Source organism: Ailuropoda melanoleuca, chromosome 8 (genome assembly GCF_002007445.2).
Source record: "Ailuropoda melanoleuca isolate Jingjing chromosome 8, ASM200744v2, whole genome shotgun sequence".
Classification (NCBI taxonomy): Eukaryota; Metazoa; Chordata; class Mammalia; order Carnivora; family Ursidae; genus Ailuropoda; species Ailuropoda melanoleuca.
This window is the reverse complement of record NC_048225.1, coordinates 75,356,705-75,384,494: the sequence shown is the minus strand read 5'-3', so window position 1 is coordinate 75,384,494 and position 27,790 is coordinate 75,356,705. Positions and strand designations below refer to the sequence as shown.

At 38.3% G+C, this 27,790-nt stretch overlaps 1 protein-coding gene across 4 annotated transcripts; it reads right to left on the bottom strand.

Moving 5' to 3' along the window:
- Nucleotides 1–234: 234 nt before the first annotated feature.
- Nucleotides 235–25,439, bottom strand: FMO2 (flavin containing dimethylaniline monoxygenase 2). Of its 4 annotated transcripts, none has more exons than XM_019809211.2 (10): nucleotides 25,379–25,439; nucleotides 22,085–22,257; nucleotides 21,581–21,751; nucleotides 15,158–15,346; nucleotides 11,581–11,743; nucleotides 8,930–9,072; nucleotides 8,398–8,597; nucleotides 5,706–6,061; nucleotides 3,582–3,654; nucleotides 2,075–2,426 (listed from the first exon to the last, which is right to left on the bottom strand). In XM_019809211.2, the coding sequence occupies exons 3-10, from the start codon at nucleotides 21,710–21,712 to the stop codon at nucleotides 2,075–2,077; spliced, it is 1,608 nt and encodes a 535-aa protein (XP_019664770.1). In that variant the 5' UTR covers nucleotides 21,713–21,751; nucleotides 22,085–22,257; nucleotides 25,379–25,439. The 4 variants fall into 4 exon arrangements, with proteins under 4 accessions (XP_019664774.1, XP_019664770.1, XP_019664773.1 ...); XM_019809214.2 differs by having other exon boundaries at nucleotides 21,581–21,746; XM_019809213.2 differs by having other exon boundaries at nucleotides 21,581–21,718.
- Nucleotides 25,440–27,790: the final 2,351 nt, after the last annotated feature.

Genomic DNA, 27,790 nt, shown 5'->3' with positions numbered 1-27,790 from the left:
TTCCAGTAAAATGTTCTTTAACCCACAGGCAGTATTCTTGCCATACAGGCTTGACAAACTCTACTATGATTAATAATAATACAATGCTTTGAACAATCTTTAATAATTGGCAAAGTAATCAGTTTTTAATCAAGAAGTGTATATACCATCCGAAATTTTTTTTCAAGGGAAGCCACTCATAGGAACAATGAAAAAAATACATCGCATTTAAACGCTGGTGTCNGATGTAAATGTTCTTTAACCCACAGGCAGTATTCTTGCCATACAGGCTTGACAAACTCTACTATGATTAATAATAATACAATGCTTTGCAAACAATCTTTAATAATTGGCAAAGTAATCAGTTTTTAATCAAGAAGTGTATATACCATCCGAAATTTTTTTTCAAGGGAAGCCACTCATAGGAACAATGAAAAAAATACATCGCATTTAAACGCTGGTGTCATTTCAATGGACTTTAAAGAAATAAAGCTTCCACTGACAGAGATTGCCATTGCATTGCTCTGGGTACTTCAGGGACAAATCCAGGCCGAAGTGAAGATCAGTGTCCACACAGACTTTGGAAGAGTAAGAGGAGAAATTTGCCTAAATCTTTAATCTTTGACCTTTTCCCTCTTCAATAGGCCTTGGTCTGGGCTTAGGGCATAGCTTATCTCCCAAAGCACAGTTCATGGAGAGAATGGCTATAATGGATTAATAAACCAGATGTTTATTCTGTTTCTCAATATCTTTTGACATTGAATTGCTTGTACGTTTTGTTGGATTTCAGTTCCAAGAAAATGTGCCTCCTAACCAACTGGTATGCTCCCTTTTATCAGAGGACAGAGATTACATATTGTTTCACTTTTTGCTTGGTTTACCTCTAAGGTTAGAGCTAAATACAAGGCTCAATCATTATAATGCTTTCCATCTACTTGGGACATAAACTTGTACCACAGTGATTGTTTTTGCAAAATGTCAATGATTATCTTAAATATCCTTGTATAGGTGTCTTTCATTGTAAATTCCTTCGAATGCTTTTTAGATCTGGTTGGACTATAAACCAAATATTATGAATAAAATTAATTGATCATATTTGCAAGAAGAGTGCTGTCATCTGTGTTAAGTTCCTCCAAAAGCAACATATATATGATTATAAATAACATAAACTGTTAACAAGCACTTTATCAGCAATGGGGGTTTTGTAAGTAAGTATATTCTGGGGAAAGGTTATGATCCATAGTTCCAGAATCAAGCAAAACTGGGTTCCAATCCCGGCTCCACGACAAGACCAGCTGTATGGTCCTGGTTATGTTACCCAACTGCTCTGAGTCTCAGTTTCATCACCTGTAGAACAGGTAGAATAGCCGCGTCCATCTCACAGAATTGTTGTGAAATTTCAATGAAGTTAATATGGACGATGTGCCCTGAGCACAATATCTGGTCTATGATAAGTACTGAATGTGCATATAGCTGTTACTGCAGGTTTATTTTTATTTTTACAACGGTGTTTCTGTCAAAATGTAAGAAATGTGCCTATTGGTTTTGCTTTCACCATGAGGCCCAAGGAGTCTGTCTGATCATCGCCATTGCTTTCTGAGTCTAGCCTCTCATTTTTTCCTCCAGGATTTTTGAGTGATTCCCTGCCAAGCAAATGGAGCATGACGTAACACTCGAGAACTCTGTTACCGAATACAGTCCGGATAAGAAGCCTATCAAGAACATCATGCAGGCATTTAAATATTTACCCACCATTGAAATTTTCCAATGTTTTAAACCATGGGGCTTGCTTGTCATTCTGTGTATTTCTATTTTTTCCACACAACCCTCTTCTGTGGGGCCTGCAGCACTATTTAGTCGTCCTATTTAGTTGTCCTTTTGGAGAGTCTGAAGAACTTGAAGGAAGGGTGGAGTGGCAAAGAAATTTCATGACACCGTTTTGGTGTTTTACATGGACCTAATTCTCCTCTTCTCTACGACCACCTCTCTCTGTTCCTCTCAACTCTGAAATATAGAATCTAGATTTCATATTTTTCCTTTTTTTTCTTTTTTTAAGAGGAACTGACACTAAAGTCAAAAGCTTTATGCTGTCAGATTAGAACCACTGAAGCTGAAAAAAAAGGGCCACAGCAAGAGCAAGAAGCCCTAGGATTTTCAACAGGAAGGAAACTGGGAAATCAGATGAAGCTTTTAGTACCCGTGTCTTCAAAGGCTTCAGTATCCGTTGTTTCTGGGTGAGGATGGCATTCTTGGCTCCTTTCCACTGCCCGGGCCCAGTGAGGCGGTACTGGTAGGAGTTGCAGGGTCCGAAATAGAGCTTCACAGCCAGTTTGGGGTCTTTTAACAAGAGGATCAGGATGTCTGGCTTCGCACCTACCTCTAAGGCGAGCTCGTCCAAGTAGTCGATGTAATTGGTCTGCAGTGTCTGGCTCCGGCTCTTTCCAAACCTTAATGAAGAAAGTAAAAAAGGGCAGATGCACAAAATAAGGATGAGCGAGTGAGTAAGTGAGGTTTGAGTGAATCTCTGGTGGAAGGTATGAGCTTATCCCAGCAGAAGGCCCAGATCTCAGATTGAGAGTAGGCTGTAAAATCAATAGCCCCGAATTCATGGAAGTTTTAGGAATGTGGCAAGGTTTATAACCATGATTATTATTTGATATTTAGTAAGTGGCTTCAGTTCTCCAGGCAAATACAAATTAGTCAGGATTGCCGCAGAGTCATGAGCTAACACAGATGAAAGCCCAGCTCAGTGTCTTGCGCAGAGGGGATGCTTAATATTTGCTTTTTGAATTATTAAAGTAGTTGGTACTCTGGCTGGCATGTAATAGGTACTCAATAAATGTTAGATTAATTAGAATTTGACCATGAGACAACCCCTGCATGTGATGTCAGGCCCCCAAGTCTCCTCTCCAAGGTGCTTGATCACTGTTGAACCCCGCTTTACCCTATCACAAAGCATACAAATACTTTCACTTCACACCAACTCCTTCTAATTTACTTTGATAGGACATTCTCCAGTTAATTTTCAGAGACACCTGGCCACTGTCACTACTGCTGCTCCCATCCCATTTCCTCTCTCACCACAGAGAGTGGGCAGCCTGAGAAGATAAGGACTCTAACATGGACATTATACAAAACTGAAATAAAATTAAGTCCAGGAAAAATGTCCTGATTTGGTTAAATTTCTATCTTTATGTAGTTGGTTCTTTTTTTTTTTTTAAGATTTTATTTATTTATTTGAGAAAGAAAGTGAGAGAGAGCAGGAGCAAGGGGAGGGTTCGAGAAAGAGGGAGAAGCAGACTCCTTGCTGAGCAGGGAGCCCGATGTGGGATCATGACCTGAGCTGAAGGCAGATGCTTAACCAACTGAGCCACCCCGGTGCCCCATGTAGTTGATTCTTAAACTAGTATGCATAAGAATCACCTAGGGAGAACATAAAAATACAAATTTCCAGTTTCATCTTGTGGTTCAAATTCAGTTGGTCTGGGTTGTGACCCAGGAATTTGCATTTTTAAGAAAAGGTAGGTGGTTCTTGTGGGTAGTTAGGTCACTATACCCTGAGAAACATTGCTTTATGTAAAGAATTAAAAAAACATTCTTACAGATCTATTCTTTCTTCATTCCTCTTGATAATGTCCGCCATCATAGTCCTCTCCGAGGGCAAGGCACACAAGCCTAGAAATAAAAGGCTAGTCTGAGTAGTGGGTTTGATTCAATATCATTGCTTTATCTAGTAGTAGATTCCTTCCATTAGACTTGGCCATTTACCCATGTCATGCCAATCAGGGCCCTGTGTTGTTGAACTCCTGGGTGGGTTGAATTTTATGCTCCTTAAGGGGAGCACAGGTTACAGTGTGAACTCTGAGGTGGAGCGCGTAAGAAGAAGAGGCTGGAGAAGGAAGGCGAGTCTGAAGAGCCAGAAACCATGCCAGGTGGCTTGGGCTCTATTTTGAAGGTGAAAGGAAGCCATGGGAGGGTTTTCTGCAGGTGGCAACAAGATCAGATTTACCTCTTAGAAAGATCCTCCTAGCTGGTGAATTTTGGGAAAAGGGCTCCAGGAAAGTGAGTCTAAAGCTAGCAAGATCAGTAGAGAGGCTGTTGAAGTAAACTTTGTGGGAGTAAAGTTGAGCAGTGGGGGCAGAGAAGGTCGATTGATGCAGGAGTTATCACTGTGTGCTTGTGATTCCATCCCTGCGTACGGGTGTTCTCAGACATGGTGAAGTGGTCAGTTTCCCCTGGATATAGCCAGTCATCAGACATATCAGTCAATGAGTCCAAAACTGAGCCCATCATTGAAGCCCTCCTGGTCAGGCTTGCATCTTCTTCCACATGTCTTCTCTCTACTCTTAGCCCTGCTGTCCACCCAGTTCCCATGGCCAGAGATCTGCAAGTCATCTGTGATTCCTCTCTCTTTCTCTCTAATTTTCCACATTCAGCTGATCATTATGTCCTGTGGATTTTACCCCTAATGATTTCTCACATTTCTATTGTCTTCTCCACTTGGCTCAGCTACATAATGTTTCAGCAGAGACTTGCAGTGGCTTTCTCGCTGGTCTCAAAGACCCCATTCTTTTCTCCTTTCAAATCTATCTTCCACACTAATGCTGAGATAATCTATTGAAAATGTAAGTCTGGTAATGTCTATTCCTTGCTTATGACCTTTCATTGGGTTTTCTGGCTGAAGAGCTTTCTAAAATGGAGTTTCTAGATCCTCAGGTCAGACTTAATCAGGGTCCCTAAGGATCCAGATGATTTTTATGTGTGGCTAGATTGGGAAAGAACTGATCTACATTTTATATTGAAAGCCTTTTAGTATGACTTACAAGGCTCGTGTGTCCTGGCCCTTCTCCTGAAAGCTTATTCTTTAATAATCACTCACCCCTCTCTGCCTTACCTGTCATGTTCTAGGAATGTCAAAAGCTTGTAATTTTCCATATTCATCATGCCTCTGTGCTTAGGCTCAAGTGATTCCCTTTTCTGCACCTGAGAAACTTAGTCATCTAGCAAGTTTTCCTTGACCACATGCCCTCCTTTACCCCAACATGCTGCAAAGCACCCTTTCTCTTCTTCCCATTCACTCCATGGATCCCTCTACCAAAGCATTTATCTTAGTATGTGGAAATGATCTGTTTAAATTGCTCTCTATCCCACCAGGTTCTAGCAGAAGGCTAGATATTCAGTGAGTTTTGGTTGAGTGGAATTGAACCCTGTGGTCAGGGAGATAAGAGCCTCCTGAGGAATGTGAAGTGTTATGCAGGTACTTAGAAACCTTTCAGTAACTTTATCACTTTGTAAGGATCTGTGAGGTTGAACTTCTTACTGTAATAAAAGTTAATTTGGAGTTAATGTAGAGGCCCTGGGTCTCTAGATTTGTACATATTCAGATGAAATTACAAACATCATATAGGCAACACCAGGACCCAGAGATCTTTTCAACTTTTCTTTCACTATTCCAGGAAAGGATAATATGTACTTAGCTTTATGAAAACTGAAATTCTCTGGAGTTTCTAATATTTTACAGGGATGATTACAGATCTTTATGATTATTATTTTATCTCTGTATTTGTTATTTTGCAAATTCTCCACTAACTTTTTAAGATGTTAATGTCGTGAGAGCTGCCTAAGGTTGGCCAACTTCTTCCTGGCAACCTCCTTATCTAAACCTGTTATTGAGCAAAATCCATCAGGTATAGAACCCTCAGCCCCTCACTTTCCCACTCACATACCTTTGAAAACCCTGGTTGCCCAACGAGCTTGAAGTTCAACAGTTGGGAAAATGGAACCTAGGGGCTGGATGAGACCAATGCACGCCAGAGTGGACTTCTCCAGTTGAGGGGGGAACATGTATTTATACAGTGAGACCATCTTATCCTCTACTTTAATAAGTGAATCTTCAAGGAATGGAAAAGAGAAAGTATATCCTGTTGCAAAGACAATGACATCAATCTTCTCCTCCACTGTTCCGTCTTCAAAGATGGCAGAAGTTTCTGTGAGCTCTTTCACTCTCGGTTTCACCTTGATGGCTCCGTAGAGTATACGACTTGGAAGATCGTCATTTAGTACAGGTTCTTTCATAAGATATCTGAAACACCAAGAAGAAAACACTTAGAAGGAATATTCAATGATGAGTCTTGAAACTCTCATATTGATATTTTATGGGGCTGGTTCTTCGAATAAAAAGGTTTCTCAAATATCCATAAAACTTTCTAACTTGACTCGTTGGCCTACCCCAAACCTTACTACTTGACTTCATTCTCATGTCACAAATCTCTCCCCTCAACAAAGTAGAGAAAACCTGTAGGTGATGTGGGTAAAAGACATTTCAAAAAAGGAGGCATCCCCAAGGGCTTAAACAACATACCAGTGCCTATGGTCAATCCCTGAATATTCGAGTCATTGTTACCCCATCGATGTTTCGATATTGTTTTATGATATCTACCTTTAATTATCTTGCTGGTCTATTTAATCTCTATCTGATCATAAGTAAGAAAGGAAAATTTTGTTAAATCCCCTCTAGTTTTGAAACTTTTATTAAGAGACCAGCACAAAAACTAATGTATAAAATGAAGTCTGGGGGGCGCCTGGGTGGCACAGCGGTTAAGCGTCTGCCTTCGGCTCAGGGCGTGATCCTAGCGTTATGGGATCGAGCCCCACATCAGGCTCCTCCTCTATGAGCCTGCTTCTTCCTCTCCCACTCCCCCTGCTTGTGTTCCCTCTCTCGCTGGCTGTCTCTAATCTCTGTCAAATAAAAAAAAAAAAATCTTTAAAAAAAAAAAAAAATGAAGTCTGGGGATATTTGTTGATCCAAAATATCCATGGAGTCTCTGTATGTGATAGCACGGGTGATAAAGTCGGGTTGTATTTCTCAAGTTTCCCTTTTTGTAGATTAGAGAACCATGCTTTTTAAAAAAAATTAGACAATATATGCCACATGTATCAGATCTCAGAACTGAGCAGTCACATGGCATTTGTTGAAAGATTCCAAAGTTCTTCTGTTTTTGTACTTTTTTTAAAGGGAAGGAGCCTATTATCAACTAAAGAAAAATAAACATTCATACTGTTTGCTTGTGTTTATAAGATCAGTGATATATAACTTTGAGCTCAGTAGAGATTTATTTTTTGGCAAAGAGATGGTGAGTATGTTCTCAAAAGCTGCTCATGGAAGAAACCTTATGGTGTACAGAATTAGCAAAGCATGAGTTATCACATGGAGAATTTGGGACACATTTCCCACCACACCCCTCTGAAAGGAAGGCCACGATCTCTTAAAGCAGCCTTTTCCAATACTGGACAGCTTTGGGCATTAAGAAATTCTTCCCATGATCCTAATTCTGTTTTCTAGATTAGCTCATAATATTTTTTCTTTTTTAAATTTATTTTTTATTCATGTATAATTAACATACAGTGTTATATTAATTTCAAATGTACAATATAATGATTCAAGAATTCTATGCATTTCTCAGTGCTCATCAAGATAAGTGTACTCTTAATTCCTTTTGTCTATTACATCTATCCCCCCACTCATCTTCTCTCTGGATCTACCAGTTTGTTCTCTGTATTCAAGAGTCTGTTTTTTTGTTTCTTTTGTGTTTTAAGTTCCACACATGAGTCAAATCATATGGTATTTGTCTTTTTCTGACTGACTTATTTCACCTAGCATTATACCCTCTAGGTCCTTTCATGTTTTTGCAGATGAGAAGATTTCATTCTTTTTATGACTGAATAATACAATTAAAAATGGGCAGAAGACCTGAATAGATGTTTTTTCAAAAGAAAAGCTTATAGATGGCCAAGAGACACATGAAAAGATGCTTAACATCATTAATCATCAGGGAAAGACAAGTTAAAAGCACAATGAGATATCATTTTACACCTGTCAGAATGGCTAAAGCCAAAACATAAGAAATAACAATTGTTGGTGAGGATGTGGAGAAAAAGGAACCCTAATGCCCTGCTTGTGGGAATGCAAATTGGTCAGCCACTGTGGGAAACAATGTGCAGGTTCCTCAAAAAATTAAAAATAGAATTATATGACCCATTAGTTCCACTACTGGGTATTTGAAAAGACAAATGCACCCCCATGTTCATTGCAGCATTATTTACAATAGTCAAAGTATGGAAGCAACCTAATTGTCCATTGATAGATGGATGGATACAAAAGAGGTGGTGTATATACACAATGGAATATTACTCAGCCATAAAAAAGTTCATAATATTTCTACTTCATCTTCTTAAGTATTTACTTTTTCAAACGTATAGAGAACAAATCTGGAATTCAAATTCCAGGGTGTCTATGATACTCATACTGTTAGGCTGTAGTTTGAAATACCACATTAGCAATTTGACTCTTTATAAAGAGGTGCCTCTGACAACCTTGCTTACCAATGAGTATACCATTAAAAAGCAAAATAACTTTACTTGTTTTGAGGCTCAAGGCCATAATTTTCATGGTTGAACCACTGGTTCATCTGCTGTTCCATCATCCATTTTCGAATCACTTGTGGCAGGACATTTCGGAGCATGGACCTAAACCGCGTATGGAACACCATGTCCCAGGGATAGCCATCTTCAGAGATACGGCCCATGACCCAGGAACCATGTCTGGTGCTGATAAATACCTGGCAAGCAAAAAGGAATGCTGTTTAAATCAGAGCATTGTCCCTGCTGGAAGGAATCTACTGTGTAGTTGATGTATTACATGCATGGCTCAGAGAAGTAAAAGACTTGGTCTGCATGACATGGATGATTAGTGGCAGGGCTGGGAGGTAAACCTTGGCTTCCTGACTTACAGATTTTTTATGAAACCACACTGTAGTAACCAACCAACCAACCCACCAACCAATCAACCAATTAATGATTAATGGAGCTTTGGTTATATGGTTGGGATTTTCCAATATGCCCTTCCTCCTTTCTCTCCTCCATGGTACAAGATAAGTAGAGAGCATCATACCTGAGCAGCCTTCTCACTCAGCTCAACGGCAATATCTGAGGCCGAGTTTCCTAGTCCAATCACCAGGATATGCTTCCCTTCAAGTCCCTCTGGGTGCTTGTATTGGCGGCTATGGAAATACTGGCCTTTGAACCTCTCGATACCTTCAGGGGGAAGAAGAGACATGTCCATGAATTATGTCAAATTCAATAAAAGTGCACTGTCAGATTTTCTTTTCTGGAGTCAATTATTTGTTTTGCCTCCTCACTTCTTAGAGGAGTTACAATGGCAAGGCCGATTGGCAAACTCAAAGCATAAAGTATATGAGAGATGTTAGCTTATGCATATGGAACAGGACCAAAAGAGTTGATTTCAGAGGCTGCAGCTTATACATTCATTAGAGAATAAACAAATGGTTTTGATGAATAGAGTAGAGTCAGATGCTGACTTCTGACTACCCTTTATCTTATTTTGGACTGTATAGTAATACTTTAATATCACATAGCAAATGTATTCTTTTAATATGTTCATAAATATGTCTTTGAACATATTATGAAGTGCTATTATTGTGTTTGTGTAATAATTAGGATAATATTTATCATTCTTATTTTGCAAAAGCAAACAAAAACTAAAATAAACTAAAAACCAGGCACATAGAAATTGAAGAATGGTTTCCACATTGCAGTATAAGTCAGTAACTTACTGGATAAGCCATTTTGAAGACAAGGCTCTCTATCTTTCCCAGGAAAATATGACTTTGTTAAATACTTATCTTGGATGGTGGGTTTCTTGAAAGAACCTTTAGATCATTAGTTCTCAAAGTGTGGTCCTTTGACTAACATTATTAGCTGGAACCTGGGAACTTGTTGGAAATGCAAAGCCTCCCCTTAATGATGCTATTATCTACTGAGTTGGAAATGCCAGAGGTGGAGCCTTGCAAATTGTTTTTAAAAGCCCTTCAGGGGTGCCTGGGTGACTTAGCCTTAAAGTGTCTGCCTTTGGCTCAGGTCATGATCCCAGGGTCCTGGGATTGAGCCCCACATCGGGCTCCCTGCTTGGCGGGAAGCCTGCTTCTTCCTCTCACACTCCTTTGCTTGTGTTCCCTCTCTCGCTGTGTCTCTTTGTCAAATAAATAAAGAAAATCTTTAAAAACCCTTCAGGTGATTCTTTTGAGAATCAATGCTTTAGGGTAGAAGATCTCACACTTGGCTGCATATTTTTTTTTTTTAAAAAGATCTATTTATTTGAGAGAAAGCCTGAGTGGGTGTGGTGCTTGGGGGAGGGGCAGAGGCAAAGGGAGCAAAATTCTCAAGCAGGCTCTGCACTGAGCATGGAGCCCCAGTGGGGAGCAGGGGGTGAGGATGGGGCTTGAACTCATGACCCTGAGATCGTGACCTGAGCTGAAACCAAGAGTCAGAGGCTTAACCAACTGTGCCACCCAGGTGCCCCTTGCCTGGCTGCATATTAAAAGCACTTAAGTAATCCTTAATTGATCTAAGCCTACCCTATACTAATTGAACTTTGGAGGTCATAAGGATGTTAGAAGTTCCACAGATGGTTTGAATGTGAAGCCTGGACTAGGAACCACTGTATTAGATGTTTCCCTGAGGGCCTTCAGAAGGAAGTACGCTCTCTGAGGGAAGGACCTGGGAGGTACCAGGACAGATGGCTGTGGGGTTCCATTGTCCGTACTCTTCTCCTTCACTCTCTTTGTGCCCATCACTGTCCTATAGGAGCACTTGTTTCCAGAGAATCTCCTTAATAACCCTGTCTGAAGGCATGGCTCTGAGGAAAAGTCACCAAGGACAAGACATAAAAAAGTCACAGTGTTTGGCAGGATAGATAAAGGCCAAGGTAGGCACATGGCTCTAAGGGCCTCTCCAACAGAGAACCAATTTGGGTGAAAATTCTCTGAAATTCTGGGGAAGATTTAGTGACTTTGGAGGAAGTTGCTAAAGTCCTTGTGTCATGAAGACCCAAAGAGGCCAATAGCAACAAAGATGGTATGTGAAGGCTTTCATCTTTCTAGCTCTATTCAGATCTTAATATTATGCCCAGTATGGCAGTAGCTAATTCTGCCTGTCAATCCAACCTCCCTATAAAATACCTGGACACTGTAGGGGAGCAAAATCTGTCACCTCACAATGTGTCTCCTTGGCATGTGGATTATTTTAGGCTAATAATTTTTAAGAAACAGAAGGCTTAGAAAAACCTTTGACTTCCCTCCCCAACTGCCTAAAAGAATTTGGATAGAGGACCTGCTCCCGGAAGGGAGCTGTCACCATAGATAATTATAGTATAATATGAACTAGGTGAGGTGTCTGTCAAGACATTCCTCTCTGTGTCCCACTGTTTCTGAGCAGCAAACAGTTTACCAAACATTTGTCCTTTTTCATTTTCCTGTGAATTGTCCTTTCCTTTATGGTCCCCAGCTCCCACATCCTTCTCTTTAGCTCAGAATGGTACATAAGCCACAATTGCCCGACTGCCTGTGGACCTCATATTCTTATGGAGTCTCTATATGCATAATTGCATTTTATTTTTTTCCTATTAATCTGTCTCATGTCAATTTAACTCTTAAACTAAGCCCAAAGAATGTTGAAAGGTAAGGAAAAATTTTTCCTCCCCAACGACACCCTCTCTGAAAAGCTGGGAATCCCTGCAGGCCTCACCTGGAAATGACTCCACTGGGATGTGAGGGAGGATGTGATGGCCACTGCAAACCATAACTGCATCAAAGACAGCACTTTGCTTCTTGCTGTTGCTCTCGGTAACAACCTCCCATTGGCCAGAGGATGAGAAATCCAAGTGTTTTTTCACACTGAGGACAGTTGTCTTGAATAAATAGAGAAGGCATCATTGAACATTACTCTGGCATAACAGAGGCTTCACACAGCACCCTGGGAGTGGGAATGGGTATAGCACAATGTGTGAATCCATTTAGGTTCCATTTGAATCCAGTTCAAACCACTTAAAGCAAAGATTGCTAAGTGTCCCCTTCTCATTCTTCTCGGGCAGGGAGCTACCAAGGATATGATACTTGGTGCAAGACTCAGCCACGAGAACCAGTCTCTTAAGGGCTGAATAAGGACTTGAGAGACAGACATAAAAGAAACACAAAGTCTGGGCAAGATATAGAATACATGTCCATCATTTAAATGATCGCACAGTATTTATTAAGAGTCTTTTATGTGTCCAATTCTGTGCAGCCTCTATTGGAGAAGATATTTCATGGGAAGCACTTTGCATCATGTCTGGCACATTGTCAGCATCCTGTGAATGATAGTTGTTCATATTATTATGTTTCAAACAGAGTATATACCATGTTAGCAATATAGTTCATGATCTCATTTGGATGAAATAATTTATGTTCACTAATTTTTTTATGTAGCTCATTGTCTGGAAGTCTATGAATTTTTTAAAAGCGTCCATAAAGGTTTTACGTCTTTGATATTTAAGAGACAATGTCAAGTGGAAGCAAAGTTTTTCTCACTTCTCTTGCTTATAAGTATTTGAGTTCCATATACATGCTTTTCAATTTTCAGATATTTAAAAAAATGCTGGGTTGACAATTTTTGAAGCTGTTTCAATTAAAAACTATAGAGAGACTATTAGCATAAAGCTTGCAGAGGACTATAAAATGTCTGGGCATTTTTGGCTGAGATTAAAGATTTCAGATTTGCAGTTTAGGGTAGTAGATTAGCTAAAGTACTATGGATTATTGCTATTCAAAATGTGGTTTGAGAACCAACATCTTCAGTATTCACTTAGGAGTTTATTAGAAATGCAACAGAGCCTTTCACAGCCTAACATCTTATGACTTATACCAACTCAGAGACCAATAATGGAAATGTGTACCTAACCCCTCTCTAACCTCCAGGAAACCCAACAGCAGTAATACAATAAATAAGAGAAATAGCTGTCTTGCAACTTTAACCCGATCTTTCAAAGAACAGATAATAAAAAGTACATACCATAAAAGGGCAATATAGCTGTTAAATAAATTCATAGTCAAACGGACAACGACCTATAAAAGCTTCTGGTATAAAAAAATTAGTTATTCATAGGATGGATCCACCAGGAAATGGGTAATAGTTTTCTAATGTAGTACAATAGATACATTTTAATGGCATTTACAAATATAGACTTCCAGCACAATCAGCTATTGTAAATTAATATAATACAAACCTGGAATAAAACTGAAATTACTGAGAAAATGAGAAGTGTTACAAAAAAAATAGTTCACTGAATGAGCTACATGTGAGACAGGAATCCATCAAAATCTTAGAGGAGAACACAGGCAATAATATCTTTAATCTTGGCCACAGCAATTTCTTGCTAGACATGTCTCCAGAGGCAAAGGAAACAAAAGCAAAAATGAACTATTAGGACTTCATCAGAGTAAAAAGCTTTTGTACAGCAAAGGAAATAATCAACAAAACTAAAAGGTGACCAATAGAATGGGAGAAGATATTTGCAAATAACATAAAGGGCTAGTATCCAAAATCTATAAAGAACTTATCAAACTCAACACCCAAAACCCAAAAACTCCAGTCAAGAAATGGGCAGAAGACATGAACAGACATTCTTCCAAGAAGACACACAAATGACCAATAGACACATGAAAATATTCTCAACATCACTCATCAACAGGGAAATAAAAATCAAAACCACAGTGAGATACCACCTCACAGGGGTCAGAATGGCTGAAATTAACAACTCAGGAAACAACAGATGTTGGTGAGGATGTGGAGAAAGGGGAATCCTCTTACACTGTTGGTGGGAATGCAAGCTGGTGCAGCCACTCTGGAAAACAGTATGGAGTTTCCTCAAAAGTTAAAAATAGAACTTCCTATATGACCCAGCAATTGCACTACTAGGTATTTACCCAAGGGATACAAACATAGTGATTTGAACGAACACATGCACCTCAATGTTTATAGCATCAGTGTCCACAATACCCAAACTGTGGAAAGAGCCCAGATGTCCATTGACAGATGAATGGATAAAGAAGATGTAGTTATGTACATATAATGGAATATTACTCAGCCATCAAAAGAATGAAATCTTGCCTTTTGCACTGACATGGATGGAACTAGAGGGTATTATGCTAAGTGAAATAAATCAGTCCGAGAAAGACAAATACCATATAATTTCACTCATATGTGGAATTTAAGAAACAAAACAGATGAACATTGAGGGAGGGAAGGAAAAATAAAATAAGATAAAAACAGAGTGGGAGGCAAACCGTAAGAGACTCTTAACCAGGCAACAAACTGAAGGTTACTGGAGGGAAGGTGGGTAGGGATATGGGGTAATAGGGTGATGGGAATTAAGGAGGGCACTTGATGCAATGAGCACTGGGTGTTACATGCAACTGATGAATCACTAAATTCTACCCCTGAACTAAGTTGAAATTAAAAAAAGAAAATAAATTTATCTCACTAACAGTTATTTATTCAGAGATATAATTTAGTTTTATTANCAATGAGCACTGGGTGTTACATGCAACTGATGAATCACTAAATTCTACCCCTGAACTAAGCTGAAATTAAAAAAAGAAAATAAATTTATCTCACTAACAGTTATTTATTCAGAGATATAATTTAGTTTTATTAACTAAGCACAGTTACTAGTTTTTAGGGTGTAGGTTATTGATAAAAATTCAGCATGTTTAGTGAGAATATTGTTTTCTTCTTGTTGATTATTTGTTTTTGAGGGAGCATAGGAAAGGTAGTTCTAATTGAATTTCAAAATGATCTATATCTCCTTATGTTGCTAGGAGTGCACCAGGCCCCCTCCATACCAAAAATAGTTTCTATAGACTTATGAAATGAATGGAGAACTGTGAGCTTATTAAGTACATTTTTTTTCTCTTAGAAATTCCATTTCTACAGAGATGATCAGAAAATGAAATAGTAGTTTGATTTTTTTCTTCTGTCCTTTCAAGGGAAATGAGGCTAGGAGTCTGCAGTGGTTATAGATATTAGCTTAATTGCAGTTTCATCATCAATAGCATCATTATTCAAACCCTTCGTTTTAACAGGCGATTTTCCTCTCCTGCTAATGTGTATGTAAACTGTAACATCACTATCTTTTAGGTCTTCTATCATGCTCTTCTCTTCCAGGAAAGAATTGGATTGGAATACTTTGTTTTATTCACAATTTCTTTCATTACCAGAGTAACTTCTCCATTTAAATGTGAGCTGAGCCCACGTAGAGAAAACCATTCTCCCCAAAATACAATACCTGGAACTGAATATATTTTAGAAGATCGAACTTTCTGGCAAAAATCCTGAAATATTCCAGGAGCTTAGAATTGTGCAGGAAGTTTGGAAAGTCTTCAGGCATTGGGAAGTCACTGAAACAAGACATTTCTTTGCTGGTGTTGGTGATGACAGACTGATAGATACTCGCTCGGCCATCTTCAACATTTTCCTGAAGAATCAAATAAAAAAGAGTGATAATCATGTTGCATTTAAAACAGTCCCTTAGTGTTTTACACTTCTTCCAAATCTAACCTTTGGGAGATGTGATCCTCTTTCACTGTTGCAGAGTGACGGCAGTGCTTGGGTGATGGGGTATAGCATGTGTGCTCCATCATCCCATGAGACAGGGCCCAGCTGGGGCCCTCCAGTGTTGCTCACTGGAGGGACTATCACCATTGGTGGGATTGGGAGTGGGGACAATCCTCCTTTTGGCACATTGCAGGGTGTTTAGCGTCCCAGGTCTCTACCTATGTAATGCCAGGCTTTGTGACAATTACGCCCATTCTGAAAATCCCCCTGGGGAGGCTATACCCAGCTTCCATCAGGAACCAATAAACTTTGGGACACTGGTCAGAAAACATAATGGAGAATTTCAATTAAAATGAATACTTCTGGGGTGCCTTGTTCGCTCAGTCAGTTAAGCGGCTGCCTTCAGTCATGATCTCAGGATCCTGGGATGGAGCCCTGCTTGGGGGGGGGGCTCCTGCTCAGCGGGGAGTCTGCTTCTCCTTCTGCCTCCTCCCCCCTGCTCATGCTCTGTCTCTTTCCCTCTCAAGTAAATAAATAAAATCTTACAAAAAAAAAAAAAAAAGAATACTTCTGGGGGCAGGTAGTTCTCACATCTTAATTTGAATGCCCCACCTTCATTTTATGCTTTATGCAAATCAACCTTCCTCAAGTGATAAAAGTGAACAGCATTAGTACCAATCAAATGTTAAACTTGATTATAAATGTTGGCGAGTATGCTTTGGTAAAACTGGAGGTAGCTCATAATATAGTTGAGTTTATAGTTTCCTCTAAGCGCTCTGCATACAGATAATATTATTTATGTTAAATTACATAACAGCCAAGTATGGTGATTCAAAGTCTCTGAAATCAGCAGGTTATCAAAGAGGCTTGCATAAGAAAATTTAAATAACGTCACCCAAATAGTCCTCAATAAATGCTTCTGAGCAATTTGAGCCTTGTGTTTGACAATTAGAATACCATGATTTATTTATCCAGAGTTCAGGGTCATTGTATCCTTGTGTAAGAGAGGGAAACCCCTTCAAATTCTAACGCAAACTCCCTTAGCATTTAAACACTTAAACAGGTAACATCACACTGAACTCTAATCACCTAGAAAGCTTGCTGAGCCTCATCTCAAAGACTTAAAAAAGAGTAAACTGTGGGATCTCCCCCTCTTCTATCAGCAAAGCTTTTTATATGCATTGGATCCCACTGTGTCCGAAGTTCAGGATTTTTAGTACCAATATGAGTTACCATAGCTAAAACAGTGTTTGTGCTCAGATGATGTCATTTAAGAGCGGTACGTAGAATACGTGCTAAATAAGTCTTTGTTTATAAGGATTCTCCTGAAACTGTAACAACTGTATCATCTGAGCCTTGATTCTGGACTAGTAAAGTTAAATGCATAGCTCCTGTTCATTTTCACAAACGCATTTGACTCGTGGCCTATGGTAGGCAGAATGAGTGGATGAGTGATGAATGAATGAAAAGAGAGATAGAAGGAATGTGTAAGGGAGGAGATTGCAATTGCGTAATACTAGAGTCATACTGATATGCAAACTAATTCTGGATGTTTCAACAAGGTCAAATACAATGTCCTTGGTAAGACTAAGTGTCTGACTTTCCAATCCAACCAAATTCTCAAACTTGGAAATACAGTTGACCCTTGAACAAGATGGTTTTGAACTGCGTGGGTCCACTTATACCTGGGTGTTTTACAGTACTTAGGATTTTCTAATAACAGTTCTTTTCTCTAGCTTGCTTTAGTGTAAGAATACACTTTATTTATTTATTTTTTAAAAGATTTTATTTATTTATTTGACAGAGATAGAGACAGCCAGCGAGAGAGGGAACACAAGCAGGGGGAGTGGGAGAGGAAGAAGCAGGCTCATAGCGNCAGGCTCCTAGCGGAAAAGCCTGATGTAGGGCTCGATCCCCATAACACACGCCCTGAGTGGAAGGCAGACACTTAACTGCTGTGCCACCCAGGCGCCCCAAGAAAAAGCTAATGCAACATTAAATTTGTTTTTGTAAAGTTTGACCATCTAGGCCAAGTGAAGCATAAGTCCTAGCGGGCAATTGTTAGACCAATTGATTATAAATTCTTTGAGGGCAGTAATTGTGTCTGATTCATTCCCCATTATCTGAAGCAATGCCAAGAACCTCTTTGGTTCTGAAAAATACGTATATTATAAAAATAAATTGGTTTGGAATATTGGATCTTGTGGGAGTCACATTTTAAGAGAGAAAGTGAAATTTCAGATTGAATCTAAAGGAAGGAAACCAAGATGGAGAGACATTTAGAGACTATTATAGGAAGATTAATTAAAATAATTGACTAAATGTAGCTAGGAAGAGATATATTTATATCCAGATGTAAAAATCAAACAAAAAATCAGTGCATATCGGTAACTTTCCTGTGAACCCAGGTGGCAGGAACAATGAAAAAGGCAGAGAAGCTTAGTGGCTAAAGGAAGATCACGCCTTCCTCTCTTAGCACCTCAGTGAGATGATCCACTACGCGGGCTCAGGAATCATACAGACCTTCATTTTTGTGCTTTTCCTCCACCTGTGTTCCCCCCGACAAGTTCATTCCAAATCTCAGCTTCCTCTTCATGTGTCCATGAGGATGACCATAACTACTGAAGGTTCAGGACAGGCCCCTCCTCACCAACATGCCACTTTGGCATGTGGATTATTTTGAGCTGAAGCACTTGAGACCCTATGGGCTCAAGAGAAACTTTTGTATTCCCTCAACCACACAGAAGAATCTAAATTGGGGGTATTTCCCAGAGTAAGTGTTATTAACAGAGATGAATTTTGTCGGACTGACCCATCTGAATGGTAGGGCAAGTATCTAATTACCAAGCGTCTCCTCTTCTTATGGCCCTGTGAAGTGCATTCCTTCCCTCTGAAGTCCCATAACCATACCCCCTTCTCCTTAGTTCAGAATGACACACATACCTCATTTTGCCTGTCTTTGGAATTCACATGTCTATGTGGATTCCCTGTGCGTACACATACTAAATTTGATTTTCTCCTGTTAGTCTATCTTGGGTCAATTTGACTCTTAGTCCAGCTGGAAGGACTTTTGAGGGGCAGAGTTCTTGCTCCCCGACACTACTTTTTAGGAGTATTGTGAAGAAGAAATAAGATGATGCATGGCAAGTATTTTTCCATTGCTGGAAAAATGCTAAAAATATGTTAATTACCCACCTGCCCATGTTCCAAAGCTGCCACTAGGTGCTGCTGAGAACCTTTTGGAAGAACTCAGCACTCGGAGCTGGGCATGGGGCAAGGATTTTGAAATTTTGTTTTAACTTGTCAGCACTAAATATGTTAAGTGACCTTAAAGGTTGTGTGTAAATATAGACATTAAAGGATGACCTATTTTCAAAATTGATTCTGGATGGTAGAGTAGTGAAGAGGCAAAGCTTCCCAGGGGGAGTGGGCATGGTGGCTCCCAGCGGCCTTTTCAGGACCTCCTCCCTTTGGCAACCCAGTCTGTTGGTAATCAAGACCTTCACATGGCTCCACTGGCCACCTGCGAAATTTTGCATCCTGTATGTTCCACATCACAGGGAGATTATTTGTCTTGTTTGGGTTGAGAAAATTGTATGTTTATTATATATAGTTTTGAGAGGTTTGAAATGTGATGCTCTTACAGGTTTCAGGAAATTATATGCTTAAGCATTTTATATCTAGTAAGATTTAATTAATTCAAATTGTAATCTAACTTCTCTTTTCTAACCCATAGTAAGATGTCTCTAATTCTGAAATATTAGACACTGGGAACTGGGAGTAGGATTGTAGGAAAAATATTTCGGGGTAGAAAGAAATCTTCCTGGAATTCATCAAATCATATTTTTAACAGATCATTCAACATAACTCTCACCTCTTCTGTTGCCAAATTGATGATAATCAAGTAAGGGACATTTGGCTTTTTGATATTAAGTCCCAAATCAGGTAATAAAACAGTGACAAATTTATTATTCAATATTAATTTGTTATAACTTCACATTTCTTCCTTAGGTTAAACAATCTACCTGGGGGGAAATAACCCCAATGGAGTCTGTCTGTGAACCTAGAGTGAACAACAACAAAGAATACATCTTTGGTTAAGACAGGGATGACCACCTCATTATATCATCCTCTCAGGAAAAGCTACAATGTTTCTAATGATCAGCTGTTAGTAAGCAATGAATGTGATTCAAGCTGTTTTTCCAGTTTCTTCTCTGCAAGTTACCTGTCCTGTATAAGGATCAACATCTCCATCATTAGTTCTGACTGTGTTTGTGTAGTTGAGTGAATAGATTTTTTATTCAGTCTTTGTGCAATCTGTTTGCCAAACTTATCGTAGGATTCATTTGGGACTCCTGTTAAAAATAGATTCCTCTCCTCAGAAGATTTTGATTCAGTAGGTCTGGTCTGGTGTTAAGTATTTTTTTTTAATTAATTAATTTATTTGGTGTTAAGTATCTTTAAAAAACCCTCTGGGTGTGTCTTATGGTCATATACCTTTGAGAAACCTAAGGTTTAAAAAATCTGTTTTGGCATGAAATTCAGTTTAAACTCGCAAAGCACATGTCCTTCCCCCTAATTGGTCGGCTTGTAGGCAGAGCCCTTTGGATGGTCTCTGCTGATGTCAGAGTCTGCTTTTAACATATTCAAACCTTTTGCTTCTGTCTAGAGTGTTCTCCCTGGTTCGATCCCTCACTTAGATGAATCTGATACACAGTCCTAAAGTTATAGCTCTGGAGATCTGGGCTGGAACTTTCTTTCTTTTTTTTTTTTTTTAAAGATTTTATTTATTTATTCGACAGAGATAGAGACAGCCAGCGAGAGAGAACACAAGCAAGGGGAGTGGGGGAGTGGGAGAGGAAGAAGCAGGCTCCCATCGGAGGAGCCTGAGGTGGGGCTCGATCCCATAACACCGGGATCACATCCTGAGCTGAAGGCAGACGCTTAACCGCTGTGCCACCCAGGTGCCCCATGGGCTGGAACTTTCGTTTAAACTTTTTGAGCAAAAATGCAAGTTGAGTATGGTTATCAGTAGGAGGTTAGCTGTTTAGAAGTCACAGAGACCTGGGTTTGAATGCCAATTCCTCTAGTTGTGTGACCATGATCAAGTTACTTAACTTCCCTCAGTTTCTGTTTGCTTGTCTATAAAATACAAATATGGTTATTGTAACTAACATTTATTGCACTCTAAGTTTTCTACATGAACTATCTCCCTTAATTTTCAAAACAGCGCTGTGAAATAATTATACCGTTCTATTATTTTCCCGGTTACACTTAGAAGACTAAGACACAGGGATGTATATAAGTTTGCCCAAGACCTCACATTGAAAGAGTGGCAAGCTTGTACTTAAAAGACTGTGGGAAAGAATAAATGTGAATCTATACAGCTGTCTATCTACCCATCTTTCTAATTTTTATGCAAAATCCGATGAATGGATAGCATTATCAATATTTAAATTTGGCTAACAGAATGAATTGAATGAATGTATCTAATAATATCTTTTTATTTTATTTTTCTTAATGATTTATTTATTTATCTGAGAGAGAGCACAAGCAGGAAGGGCAGAGGAAGAGAGAATCTCAAGCAGACCCCACACTGAGTGTGGAGCCCGACATGGGGCTTCATCTCAGAACCCCGAGATCACAACCCGAGCTGAAACAGAGCTGGACACAACAGACTGCACACAGGCACCCCAATAATATCTTTAAAGAGTTTCCCAGCAGTTACCCTAGAGGGTCATCAATAAAGCTAAGCAAACAAACATGGTTTATTTGTCAAAGAAAAATGAAGTCAGTAGTAATAAAAATACACTCCTGAAAAAGCATCTGCTCAGTGATCGGAATAGAAGTGGCATCTTGAAAAGAATTCCTGTCACTTCTGCTTTGTAATGTGCTCTCCAATATTAGTATTTTGCTTTGAGAATCACAAGAATGTGGGCTACAAGACACTTGCAGGATCCATAAAAAAAGTCCTTTGCATGCCTGGATTGGCGATCTGGGTTAGGATAGTAATGATCCGGGAGAGATGACAGCCTATTTCTTTAGTTCCTGTAAGGCTGCATGAAATAAGTCTGATCAAAGTTGCTTAAGAAATCCCCCAGTAGGGCCCATCTGTAGGCACAATCTGTTCAAGAAACAGGAAGATCTTACTTACTTTGAACCTCCACAGCCCTCCAATATCTTCCGTCCGCTCAAAGCAAGTGGGCTCCAGTCCCTCATCCACACAGCACTTCAGAGAAACCAGGCCACTGACCCCAGCTCCGATCACTGCCACCTTCTTTGCCATGGTCTTCTGTCAAGGAGTCGACCAATCAATACTGCTTCGCTGGGACAAGAGGCAAGAAAGCCCTCACGGTGTGGTCAGTAACCAGCTTGAAACACCGTAGCAGTGGCAATATGAGAAGCAGCACTAACTTAATAAAACACCTTGCTAGACAAGTCACAGACTCCTCACCCCTTTCCTTGGAAGAGGCCAAGTTGTTGTCTTGGACTTGGCTGCAGACTTTGTTTATGTTGTCTTGGTTTAGCATTTCAAACCAGCCCATTTAACAATGCCAAACCATTTAATAACATAGTGTCAAATGAGCCAAATCTCATTGCATTTTTTGGAGTGCTGAGCTTTTCCTTTTCAGCTACTATCCCCGGCTATTATCCTTACCTTCCTTTTGCCTTTTCGCGCTGTCACTTTGACAAAATAGTTTTCTCTGTTGGGTGTGGGCTAGGAAGCAGTCAGAAGAGCTTTAAACGTTGGAGGAGGCTGTGAGAAATGGGAGGAGCTTCCACTCCTTCAGCATTTTGCAACCTGAAACTCCCGGGCCTTGCTTAGAAGTTCTGAAAATAAGCAAGAGGCTTATATTCTGAGGTCCGGGGTAATGATCTTTACAGTAAAAACATTATACACTCACACACATCCTACACATAGTATAAAAAACCTTTTTATAACGGATGTGACCAACGTTTTTCATCAACAAAGCTGCAAATATGAATAAATATAAAGAAGTTAAAATTATCCCCAACCCCACTGTACAGAGATAATTATAACCAATATGGACATTTTGGTATATCTTTCCAGATATTTGTATATACACATATACACACTTGAACAAAAACGGAATGACACTTAAGAGTGCCAAATGACTAACTTATTTTTCATAATTAAAACTTTTTAAAAATTTTGGATAACTTCCTTTTGCTTACAATCTCAGTTATTAGCACTAACATTAATTAAGAAGCCTAAATCAAGGGGCTGGAAAACCTTTTTGTACCTTGGATATTGTCTAAATGGTGAAGATAAAGGACTCTGTTCTTCAACAAGACCAGTGGATCTAAGGACCCTGAGATTTTTTTTTAACATAAATTCATTCAACAAATATTTATTGAACATATCCTAGGTATCAGACGTTTTCTAAATGCTACAGACACAGCAATGAACAAAAAGAGATAATACTCCCTGCCCTCATGGAGCTTGCTTTCTGATGGAGAGAGTCAGACAAGCAGTTAATAAAACAAAATAAACAAGTAGAGTAGCCGTGATAGGTGTTCAGGAGGAAAAAATAAAATCTTTTTTTAAAAAAAAGGATCATAGACTGGTGATGGGTAGTAAGGAGGGCACGTATTGCATGGTGCACTGGGTGTTATACGCAACTAATGAAGCATCGAACTTTACATAGGAATCCGGGGATGTACTATATGGTGATTAACATAATATAAAAAAAATAAATAAATGAATTAAAAAAAAAAGGATCATAGGTATTATCATCCATCCTCGTTTTGGATATGGGAACAGGCTTGGCTTGGCTACTAGGAAGTTTAAGAATAACTAGGATGATAAAATGAGCATAAAACCTTGTCACATAAGGAGCCACTGAAGAAACTTGATGTTTAGCCTAGAGGATATATGTACATGATAACTGTCTTCAAAAGGCTGTTATATGGAAATGTTTATATAAGTTTATTTTGGGTGGACATAAAAGTCTATCTAGGACCAACTATGTGAATATTACAGAAAAGGTGAATTTGTTTCAATATAAGGAAGAATTTCCAGCTAATAACGGTTTATAAATATGGAATAGACTGTTTTGTAAAGTAGTGAATTCCCTATCACTGTAAGTATTCAAACAGAAGTTAGATAACAGTTGTTATAGGACAATAGGAGGATTCACCCAGGCAAAGTATGATACTGAAATAAAGTGATCATTAAGTATAATATTCTAGTGTCTGAAACCTGAGATTTTATCTTTATCAGTTGCAATTCTATTATAGATATGAAGTTGCTGAAAAAACTTTAGATTGGACTTGCAATTATACTTAAACTGTTGGCACCATTCACCCATCTACGTGATATGGGCCCTGCAGTCACTTCCCTGAGCCGTTTCTGGAAGTCCAAGTTCCCTTAATTATGGCTACTCCTGTAAGAACAATGTATATATCAACTGTGGTATCTCTTACTCCTTCAATTTTAACTTTCTATTATTTGTTTCAAAAGAATATTTTTTCTTAAGACCATATCTCTTAAACAACACAGTAAGCCACCTAGACCTAACAGACATGTATAAAACACTCCATCCAATGAAAAGAGCATAAATGCTCTTCCCAAGTGTACATGGGACATTTTCCAGAATAGAATATATGTTAGGCATACATTAAGTTTCAACAGATTTAAGAAGATAGATATGATACAAAATATTTTCTCTAACCACAATAGGGTGAATTAGAAATCAATAACATAAATAAAACTGAAAAATTCACAAAATTATGGAAATCAACACATTTTAAACAACCAATGGCTCAAAGAAGAAATCACAAGGGAAATTAGAAAATACTTAGAGGCAAATGAAAATAAAAACAACATACCAAAACTTAAGAGACACAACAAAGTGGCATTAAGGGGGAAATTTATAGCCTTAGATGCTCACATTAAAAAATAAGAAAGATCTCAAATCAACAACCTCACTTTATAACTTAAGAGAGTAGAAAAGAGAAGAACAAACTAAACCCAGCCAGCAGAAGGAAGGAAACAATAAAGATTAGAGCAGAGATAAATGAAATATATAAGAAATAAGAGAATAATAAACAATAGAGAAAATCAATGAAAACAAAAGTTGGTTCTTTGAGAAGATCAACAAAATTGACAGACATTTAGCTAGATCGACTAAGAGAGGAAAAGAAAGACAAGAAGAGAGAAGAATCAAATTACTAAAATCAGAAATGAAACTGAGGCATTACTATATATTCTACTGAAATAAGAAAAACTGTAAGATAGTACTAGGAACAATTGTGTCGAAAAAAATTGGATAACCTAGATGAAATGGACACATTCCCAGAAACAAAAAGGCTACCAAGACTAAATCACAAAGAAATAGACAATCTAAATAGATTAATAACTGGTAAAGAGGTTGAATCAGAAATTGAAAATGTCCTGACAAAGAAAAGCCTAGGACTTGATGGCTTCACTGGTGAATTCTATCAAACACTTAAAGAACAAACCCAATCCTTCTCCAACTTTCCCAAAAACCTGAAGAGGAGGGAACACTTCATAGCTCATTCTATGAGGTCAGAATTACCCTGATACCAAAGCCAGACAAAGACACTACAAAAAAAGAAAACTACAGAACAGTATCTTTTATGAACATCGATGCAAAAATCCTCAATAAAATACTAGCAAACAGAATTCAGCAGCATATTAAAAGGATTGTACTCCATGATTAAGTGGGATTTATTCCCAAAATGCAAGTATGGTGCAACACATGCAAATTGATCAGTGTAATAGATCACATCAAAAAAAATGAAGGAAAGAAAACATATGATCATCTCAGTTGATGCAGAAAAAAATACTTGACAAAATTCCACACACTTTCATGACAAAAGCACTCAAAAACATAGGAACAAAAGGAAACTATCTCCACATGATAAAAGCCATATATGAAAAACCAATAGCAAATATAATACTCACCTGTGGAAGACCAAAAGTTTTTCTTCTAAGATCAGGAACAAGGCAAGGATGCCTGTTTTCATTACTTCTATTTAACATAGTACTGGAGGTTCTAGCCTGGGCAATTAGTCAAGAAAAGGAAATAAAAGACATGATCTTACATAAAAAAAACTCCTAAAGAGTCAACAAAGAAGCTGTTAGAACTGATAAATGAATTCAGGAAGTAGCAGGATACAAAGTCAACACACAAAATTCAGTTGCACTTCCAAGAGCCATCTGGAAAGGAAATGACAAAAACAATTTCATTTATAATAGCATCGAAAATAATAAAATACTTATGAATTAACCAAGGAGATGAAAAACTTCTACAATGAAAACTATAAAACATTGCTAAAAGAAATTAAAGAGGACATAAATGGAAACAAATCCCACGTTCATGGATTGGGAGGCTTTAGATTGTTAAATTCCAATATTACTAAAGCAATATTGCAGATTCACTGCAATTCCTATCAAAATCCCAATAAACATTTTTTGCAGAAATAGAAAACCCATATTCCATATTGCATATTCATATGGAATATTCAAGGGACCCTGAATAGCCAAAACAATCTTGAAAAAGAATAAAAAAAAACCTACTACAAAGCTACTGTAATGAAAACAGCATGGTATTGGAATAAAGACAGACATATAGACCAATGGAATAGAAGAGAAAGTCCAGAAATATACCATTGAATATATGATCAAATGAATTCTGACAAGAACAAATCCATTCAGCGGGGAAAGGAAAGTCTTTTCAACAAATGGTGTTGGGAAGCCTGGATATCCACATGCAAAAAAACAAAGGTAGATCTTTACCTAACACCATATACAACAATCACCTCAAAATGGATCAAGGACTTACATGTAAGATCTAAAACATTTGGGGCGCCTGAGTGGCTCAGTCGTTAAGTGTCTGTCTTCAGCTCAGGTCATGATCCCAGGGTCCGGGGGATTGAGCCTCACATTGGGTTCCCTGCTCAGCGGGAAGCCTGCTTCTCCCTCTCCCACTCCCCCTGCTTGTGTTCCCTCTCTCGCTGTGTCTCTCTCTGCCAAATAAATAAAGTCTTTAAAAATAAATAAATAAATAAATAAATAAATAAATAAATAAAAATAAAACAATGAAACTCTCAGATGAAAACATAAGGCAAAAGCTTCAAGACCTTGGCTTTGGCAATGATTTCTTGGATATGACACAGGCAATGAAAAAAATAGACAAATTGGACCTCATAAAAATTAAAAATTTTGCATATCAAGAGACACTGTCCACAGAGTAAAAAGGCAACCCACAGAAAATGAGAAAATATTTGTGAATCCTGTATCTGATAAAGGATTAGGATCCAGAATTTTATATCTATATCTATATCTATATCTATATCTATATCTATATCTATATCTATATCTATATCTATCTATATCTATATCTATCTATATATATCTATATATCTCCATATATATATATCCAGTATGCATTATACACACACATACACACACACACACACACTGAAGTATCATTCAGGCTTAATAGGAAAGAAGTTTTGCAACATGCTACAATATAGATGAAACTTGAGGACATTATACTAAGTGAAATAGACATGTATTAAATGAGTCCACTTACATGAGGTACTTAGAGTAGTAAAGACAAAAATTAAATGGTGGCTGCTAAGGGCTGGGGGGAGGGGAGAATGGAGAGTTATTATCTAATAAATAGAGAATTTCAGATTTATAAAGTGAAAAGCGTTATGGGGATGGATAGTAGTGATGGCAGCACAACAGCATGAATGTATTTAATACCACTGAACCCTACACTTAAAAATGGCCAAGATGGTAAGTTTTATGTTATATTTTATTTTAACTCATTAAGCAAAACCAAACACCAAACCGTGTCTCACTTCTTAAGGACAGGAATTACTAAGCTGGGAGGACAAGTTCTCAAAATTAAGTTTCTTTGGACCTTAGGCAAATGACAAGGTAAACAGGTTTTCTTGTCCCTCCATCGTGACTCAGTTTTTTTCTGTTTGAATGAATTCATCTGTATCTCCTGTGTGATGTATACAGTCCCATCACTTCTATATGCTCTATATTTTCTGATGCAGTTCAGATAAGGAAATGTTCTATGGACCAGATTTTTTAAAAAATAGTTTCATTGAGATATAATTCATATACTATGTAATTCACCCATTTAAAATATGCAATTTGATGGTTTTTAGTGTATTCATAGAGTTGTATAACCATTACCACAAATAATTTTAGAACATTTTTATCACCCCTAAAAGAACTCCTGTACCTGTTAACAATCGCCCATCATAGACAGCCACTAATTTCTGTTTTTACTTTCTGTTGCTATAGATTTTCCAACTCCGAACATTCCATAAAAATGGAATCGTATAATATATG